Genomic DNA, 8,235 nt, shown 5'->3' with positions numbered 1-8,235 from the left:
CCAAAGATGGCAATGGGTCGTCTCCACTAGTTACAGAGTCATAAATGTCATGTTGGTCGGTTAGCTTGGAAATAACTAAACAAGTTTCTGATGTGAGGCATCCTTGAAGCACAGGCTCGCATTGTAGTACAGACAATTCAGACCACTGTTCTTCCTCGGTACCACTTAGTCTTTTTAATTGATCACGAGAAAGGCGCAGCTTACCATTTTCCCGCACAGTTACAGGTCCTTTCGAAAGACATTTACGAAGAAATGCTACCAATGCGCTCTTAACCCATGAATATCTCTCTCGGAATAAAATACCAATCACCATTCTTTCCAATGGAAAAGGATTCACCTCTGTACACCAAACGATTTCATTTACATGCAGCTGATGGGTTTCAAGAACGTCTTTCAAAACAAAAACTTTCAAATTTTCATCAGATGGTGGAATTTTTAGATCAACTTCAGTGCAAGCACAAGCGTTCAGTACCAAACCCTTCTCTGTGGTGAAATTTTGAAGGCCTGTTCTTATCTCTAATGCAAACCTCTTTCCCACCTCTTCGATGAATGTAGAATCCCCATTAGCTACAGAAACGATAACTTCCACGAAGGGAAGATCAGAATCACAGAAGGAAATAAAATCTTCGTTAGAAATTTGGCATATAACTGCCCTTCGGTAGGTATCGTCCGCCATATTTCCTTGAGCTACGCTGCCTGGCGATAAAGCTCTTAGGCCAGGTTGCTAAGATCCCCCAGTCTCTACTTGTCGATTCGACGTTCGTGTTGTTGTTTTGAAGCTCAATACCATTGGTATTTATGGTCTGTATGATTTACGTTATGCAATACTTTACGCACGATCCACAATCGATTTCGAGGAAAGAACAGCTCAGTAGCCACATAAGCATTGAGTGAGGTTTTCTTTCGAATTCTTGGTTGTTTTGATTGCACTGCGCGTACATTAGTTTTGCTGTGACGTAATGTTGCAACATGTGGCTTACAATTTCTTCACTAGTGGAACTACCCTCAGAACACGTGTGGACATTTTACCAATCTAACTTTGAGAATTACGATGTTTGGAAAGAATCTGCCAAAGGACGAAATCGAGGAGCCCCTGCTTCAGAAAAATCCTAACAGGTTTGTTTTATTTCCCCTAAAATTTCCTGACATCTGGGATTTCTACAAGAAATCCGTCGCCTCATTTTGGACAGTCGAAGAGGTCGACCTCGGACTCGATATGTACGACTGGAAGAAGCTGAATACCCAAGAAAAAGAATTTATATCTCATGTTCTGGCATTCTTCGCCGCGAGTGATGGCATTGTTGGGGAAAATTTAGTTGAAAGATTTTACCAGGAGATACAAGTTCCTGAGGCGAGATGTTTCTATGGATTTCAAATTGCAATGGAGAACGTTCACTCAGAAATGTACTGTCTATTGATTGACACTTACATTAAGGACCGAGATGAAAAACAAAAACTCTTCAGTGCTATTGAAACGTTCCCATGTGTGAAGAAGAAAGCCGAGTGGGCATTTAAATGGATGGATAAGAACTCTACTGCAACTTTTGGGGAAAGAATTGTGGCTTTTGCTGCTGTAGAGGGAATCTTCTTTTCTGGGGCTTTTGCATCTATTTTCTGGATTAAAAAAAGGGGCTTAATGCCTGGACTTACCTTCTCTAATGAGTTGATATCAAGAGATGAAGGACTTCATTGTGATTTTGCATGCTTAATTTTTTCACATTTGAGGCAAAAGCCAGGTGAAGATCGTGTTGGTGAGATTTTAAGTGAGGCAGTGACCATAGAGAAAGAATTTTGGATAAGAGCCTTACCTTGTCACCTTTTAGGAATCAACTGTAACCTAATGGGAAAGTACATAGAGTTTGTAGCTGATAGGCTTTTGGTTGCATTAGGATTAAAAAAACATTACAAAACGGCAAATCCTTTTCCATTTATGGAAAACATTTCATTGGAAGGGAAAACTAATTTTTATGAACGTAGAGTTGGTGAATACCAGAAGAATGGTGTAATGAATGACAGAATGGATAATTATGTGTTCACTCTTGATGCTGATTTTTAGTAAGAGAGATATTTAATTTGATATTTAATTTAATATTTAATTTAATGTTTAATGTAGGTTTGTTTTTAAACCTTAGCAATTTGCTTTTACATTAAACCAGTGTGATATTATTTTTGTCCCAAAATAATGATCTCTTTTAGGATGTATGAGACATAGGCTTGGCTAGCCCCTCTCTCTGCCCCCATTGATCTATCCAGTGGCCTTATTAACTGCCTCACCCTGAGTTGTATGTTTTAAGGGAAAGAAACCTAGAAAAAAAAACTGTTTAAGTTATCTGTTGTATCCATGGCTGTTTATTGAAAAAGGCAGCAAATTTGATTTGAATACACATATTTTTTTTACTCATAATTAACAATTATTGCATGAGGTTGAGCAAAATGTGGTGATTTGTCAGTGGCGAGCAGGCAAGACACTGACAAATCACAATATTTTGCAATAACCAAGTTCAATAATTGTTTTATTATTCGATCACCGAGTTTGTTCTTTTAATTAATATCTTCAGGAAGGGAAGAAATCTGCCATTTTTACATAAGAGCAATAGCAAGGATGGAAAAGTGTGCAGTTTTTTTGAGGGTCACATGGTGAGCTCTCAACCAATGAAAGTGAAGAAAAATTTGCAACAAATGGTAACAACAATTAACTGTGCAAGTGAAAATATTTTTAGACAAGTACCCTCTAGTTTCAACTTGCATGAAAGGATTGTCAACTTTGACTACTTTATTTACAGTACTTAGTTGTGTTTTCCTCTAGAATTTATCTGTGTGATGTGGACAGAAGAACTAACTTGGGCAGTGGAGTAAGAGAATTTTCTTCATGACAAGGGGTGACTACAACTGTCAAGCAAGTGTTTAATGCTCCTCTGATACAGATATCTATTGGTTGGTGAAAGAGAAAAAAGTGAGACATTTTCAATCTTGTACCAACATATTTTCACCTCATGAGAATACTCTACCATTTTTCAACATTTTGTAATAGAGTAGGACTTAGCTGAAGGAATTCAATTTTAAGATGATTCAAGTGCAAGTGTGGGTACAACTATAAAGGAATTTTTGAGTGGAGACGTGCCCAAAATCCCTTCCTTTCCTAGAGCTGCTATTTTCCAAACTTCTTAAAGTTGTTACTTACTTTGTTATTAAAATGAGTTGTGGGCAAATTTCAATTTGATGATTTTTTTATTCCCAATTTCCCTAGTCTAGACTAAAAATCTTCAACCAACTGAACAGTTTGGTGGAACAGGATACCCTGTTCTAGACCCAAACTCTCTGATTTCTGACTAATAGTAAGCAAACTATCCCAGATTCATGAAGATGCTTGACTGAAAACCATACCATACAAAGTGGAACATACATGCAGTTACACTAGACCTTCACATCTGCAAATTAAACCCTTCACAGTTTGGATGCCTTTTTACATGTAAGTGATCTACATGTACTGTACTACTGACAGCTTGGTCTAAGCTACATTTGGGCATAGTCTAAATAACAGTTTCTAGATTAAAACCTGTTTTTCATGTTGTAGGTAATGTACCTTGTATGTTGTTTCATCTGGAGAGGGTGGCTTTAAATCCCATGAGATTTGTAAACTTAAGGGCTCTACCTGCTCTGGACATTCAAAACCTCAGTAGAGCAGCAAAAGCTAATCTTAGTCCACTTTAGGACAAACAGCTGTATTGCTTTGTACATTTTAGATTTCTGCTTTTCTTGTCAAGTCTTGGGTGAAAAATAATGTACTTTTACATACATGTACTATGCAAGAATTTAATAAACACTTTTTATTTTAAATTGTTGTTTTTGTTTTCCAATGAAAAATCTCTCTACTGCCACTTCCTCTCAAGTCTTGATGATTAATTTTTTCTCTTCAGCTTGTCTGACTTACGACATGTTGGCTTGTTATTAACTTTGATACTGTTTAAAAATTGCACTGAAAATTATGTTGTAACATAGTAAAGACATTTAGATTTCTTGTAATCTACTGCATTGCACTCTTGATTTTGAAGACTGAAATAAACATAACGCTAGAGAAATTTTTGATGGATTCTTAAAACACTAGTGATACCCATAGCATGTTTGTTCAGATATAAAAAGGTAGATAATCATTATGATTAATTTTCCTAATACAAGAATATTGGTTCCACCTAAACCATCACCCATACAATTTGATAGAAACTACATCTAATATTTGTTGGATGTTGTAACTGCAGTGTTCTAATCTGTGAACATTATTACTTTGCTAAATTAAGAAGCCTGCTGGTTCCATGCAGGTCTTAAATTGACCTAAGAAACACCACACATGCTAATGTAGGAAAGATTTGAAAGAAAGTTATTCTGTAAATTTGAAGACATAGAGGATCTCAGTGAGTTTGTGTAGCAGGTCACAGACTGTCCATTCTTCACTTTGCATGTATCTCCAGTAGTTTTTAACAGCAATGGTCGTGTCTCTGTGAGATGTTGCAAAATTAAGGTCTTCCAAACATGGGATAGCACAAGGTTTGTCATCATCCAAGCCAATCCCCACCTTAAGGCTGCCATTTGTTGGATTATATTTCATTGCCTGCTCTTGCTGTAGACCATTATTTGGATAGCTGTAGTAAGCTAAATATTGGTGTAAGAAACAACGGTATAAAATTTCAAATATTTCTATCAGTCTGTTTCCAAGCTGAACACCAGACCAGTCATTTTCCTCAGTGTAGACATCCATCATGAAAACTACTGCAGTTTTCATGTAAAAGGATGGGATCAAGGTGTCCTCACATAAACTACAATTGTTTTTCTTGATTTTTGGCAGAAACATGTTTGCTACATGTTTTGAAAGTTTGTAACAGTCTACAGCCAAATTGTTGCAGTGAAATCTGTACGGCTCTGTTTCATAAAACAAACGTGCTCCAACCAAAGGGTTTCGACTGATAACTGCAACGACTCCCGTGTTCAATCGCATACAATCACTTTGAACGTGGGAAAGATGAACAGCATGAAAACCATCTCCAACAAGAACAGTCTGAAGTCGCTCGGTGTTAAGAGGAATCCCAAAACATACATCAATAGACAGGATAAAACCTGAATGTGGTCCAGAGGTACATTGTAAATGAATGGTTAAAGTCTGATTCTTTAGAAATACTCTCATCATGTGCATGTTACTTTCCTGTAACATTTCCCATCCCATTGGTAAATGTTTCCTTAAAGTGTCACGGAAAACCTGGAGGAGAAAAGCATTTGTAAGCAATTTGCCATAAGAAGTATCCACCGAAGAAAGCTGGCTCAGGAAAGAAAGAACCTTGTCAGACATTTGTTCATGAAGCCGTGCTTGTATTCCAAGTTTGATATACAATAGTTCTGCCATATCTGGATCAGCCAGCACAGGAAGGGCAACAGTGAAATCAAACTCATCAGGGTGGCCTATCTTGGTACCCTCTGCCATACTTCCAGTTTCTATGATGTAGCAATTGGAGAATATAGGACATGCTTCCTGCAGTTGAAGGATGGTCTTGTCCATTAAACTTCTTACTAAATGCCTGATGTATTGACTAGTGGCCTCATCAATGCTGATTCTTGGTAACCATTTTTGGATAAAATTGTGTAATACAGAATGTTGTGAAACTGGAAATTGCAATTCACTTTTAAAATGAGGTATCTCAGGTGTGCTAATCTCTTTACTGCACTCAAGGGTTTTATTGATATATCTGTCCCTTGTGTCTTGCTCTGATTCAACAATTGTGGGTTGCCTCTCTTTAGAGTCATCTGCTCTTTTTCCCTTTAAACCAATCTTTGTTTCCACTAGGGTTTCTTCGGATCGCATTTCTACGTTGATGCAAGTGTCCTTGTTAAGACAGTCGAGTGTACCAAGGTCTTCCTTTGTATCTCCACCTTCAGAACTCTGTTCCGTCTCAGATTCTTCTTCTGCAAGCGGAACTTCACACTCCCCAGGGAAAGATGTGTTCTTTAGAGTAAGATCCTTGGCTACTATTTCTTTGCTTTGTGTGTTTGACTCCTCTGTTGGACTGTTAGTTCTTTGTTCTTCTGAGCCTTCGAATGTGTTGCTGTTGGATTTTAAATTAAAACTAAGAGTGTTATCTGGCGTGATACCTGGAAACTGATCATTCCCCTTGGCTTCTCTTTGTTGGTGTTCATCCATTACTTCCGGTTTCGATATGTCGGGATTTCCTTCGGCCAGTGTTACCTGCGTCTTTTCACCTTCTTTCACTGTTAATTCTTTTTCTCCTGCCTCACTGTAAATCTTAAGAAATACTGATGTTAAGTCTTGCAGATCGGATAGCACGTTAATCGCTCTTTGGATGGCATCATTCATTCCCTTTGAGGAGTGCTCGGCCGTGGATTCGGCCTTCGCGGTGTTAGCTTCATATGTCACCGGGTTTACTTCGTTTTGTCTGGTCTCTGGCAAACTGAAATGATCCCAATCTCCTTTTTGTGATGCTTGACTTTCACTTGTCACGTTTAAAGGCACGCGACGTCGAGTCTGTGGATTGAAATCCCGAGTACTGCTAGCCTCCAAATCGTCGAAGTCTGTATAGTTAGTGCGCCAGTATTCATACGGCCATACCGGCCTTTCAACCATCGGTCGTTTCGAGTCTCTCTCTTTAACTTTGACATCTTTTAAAAATCTGGCTTTCAATCGTTTTTCAGACGTCGTGACTTCTTCATAAGCAAGAATCATGGCTTCAATATGGAAAGGGCTAGATTGAGGGCTAGTTTCTGGGCCAACTTCCGCCATTGGTGAGACGATATATGAAATAGTAATAAATGGATAAAATATGGAAAGCACTAGATAACGGTCAGCACGCGTCAACATCCGTCGAAAGGCCCTCTTTCTTTAGTCTCCCCGCATCCTCGGAGACCCAGGGGCTGTGAGTCGATTTCAAGTTAAGGGCAGAAGAGCCCCTGGGGACATTGTCTTACAAGACTAGTTCCAAACGGTCGCACTCGTTCTGGCATCTGATTGGTGCCAGAAAATCTTTATGTTTTTCTGCCCAATCAGAGTGAAGTGTCCTTTGGAGTCCTTTCGCGTGTTTTAACACGCACATATACAACAAGCCCTGTTGCTCGCTATGTTTGTTTGGGCCGTGCGACGAAGCTTTGCCCGAAGTGAAAAGTTTCAGTCTCAGCACACAATGTAAGAGAAATCGATCAGATTACTGGACAAAAGTGGTCGAGAACGATTTTGTTGGTCGAGAAATAATTTTGTCTTTCGAGAAATATTTTCGATCGTCCAGAAATATTTTAAAGGATCGAGAAAACTTTTTCATCGGTCGAACAATATTTTTGCTGGTTGAGAATTTTTTGGTAGATTGAGAATTTATTTTGTCGATCGAGAATTTTTTTGCAAGCGAGAATTTTCCTGTTTGTCGAGAATTTTTTCGTCGGTCGAGTGTTCTGTCAATCGAGAAATTAGATGCCCCTAGCTGGTCTGCGGGTGTTTTCGAGCCAAAATATTTATCATGAGTCTGAGAGGGCGATCTTACGGTGGCCCACAGGGGCCACCGTATCTTTACCCGCATGCAAAAATATTTCGCGATTTTCATCCTTCATCTTGACTTTTGAGTAAAAACTTATACTGCATCCATCGCTCTTTTCGTCGGAAATAATTTCATACTTAGTGTTCTTTCACTGGAGCTTTGTTTTTGGGAAAAGATGATTTTTAAAAATTTACTGCGCATTAATATCGTGCTTGCTTTTCTGGTTTCTCCAAAATTTTGACATTGGTATCAATGCGTTAGGTCGTGTTTAAATTTATTACTGCGTAGATCGTACGGTGGCCCATATGGGACATGACACATTTTTTTATCGCGCGATAAATGATAGATTATCGCGCGATAAATGATAGATTATCGCGCGATAAATGATAATCTATCGCGCCATAAATGGAAATTATCGCGCGATAATTTTTATTATTAAAAACTGGATCATTGGATAATGCAATTCAAGACTTTTTATTGGCTTAGCCATTATGGTATATGAGCCAATATACCATAATCTACAAATATGGTAGGCGTACGCGTCAGCTAAAAATCAAAAAGGAGCTAAAAAATCCGGTTTCTTCTTACAAAATAATAATTCCTTGGGGGCGTTTTTAATAAAACAATTATTCCACTCGCGCTTGTTGGATATGAGATGATTATAGCCAACTCGGCGCTACGCGCCTCGTAAAAACTTATACTGCATTCATCG

At 38.5% G+C, this 8,235-nt stretch overlaps 3 protein-coding genes across 4 annotated transcripts in view; 1 reads left to right on the top strand and 2 right to left on the bottom strand.

Annotated features, from left to right (window-relative positions):
- The window catches only part of LOC111326481 (peroxisomal ATPase PEX6), a 27,614-nt gene extending 26,913 nt beyond the window's left edge, over window positions 1-701 (bottom strand). For both annotated transcript variants that reach the window (XM_022930484.2, XM_022930485.2), the window contains exon 1: window positions 1-701. This exon is cut by the window's left edge and continues 914 nt beyond it. In XM_022930484.2, the coding sequence (XP_022786219.2) occupies window positions 1-676 (676 nt within the window). In that variant the 5' untranslated portion in view covers window positions 677-701.
- On the top strand, window positions 691-2,166 carry LOC111326489 (ribonucleoside-diphosphate reductase subunit M2). The gene has a single exon (XM_022930500.2). The coding sequence runs from the start codon at window positions 1,052-1,054 to the stop codon at window positions 2,054-2,056; it is 1,005 nt and encodes a 334-aa protein (XP_022786235.2). The 5' UTR covers window positions 691-1,051; the 3' UTR covers window positions 2,057-2,166.
- A 1,043-nt stretch (window positions 2,167-3,209) lies between these two features.
- Window positions 3,210-7,005, bottom strand: LOC111326482 (uncharacterized). The gene has a single exon (XM_022930486.2). It carries the CDS (start codon window positions 6,857-6,859, stop codon window positions 4,376-4,378), a length of 2,484 nt encoding a protein of 827 aa, XP_022786221.2. The 5' UTR covers window positions 6,860-7,005; the 3' UTR covers window positions 3,210-4,375.
- Window positions 7,006-8,235: the final 1,230 nt, after the last annotated feature.

This window comes from Stylophora pistillata, chromosome 6 (genome assembly GCF_964205215.1).
Source record: "Stylophora pistillata chromosome 6, jaStyPist1.2, whole genome shotgun sequence".
NCBI classification, from domain to species: domain Eukaryota; kingdom Metazoa; phylum Cnidaria; class Anthozoa; order Scleractinia; family Pocilloporidae; genus Stylophora; species Stylophora pistillata.
This window is presented reverse-complemented; position numbering and strand designations above follow the sequence as displayed.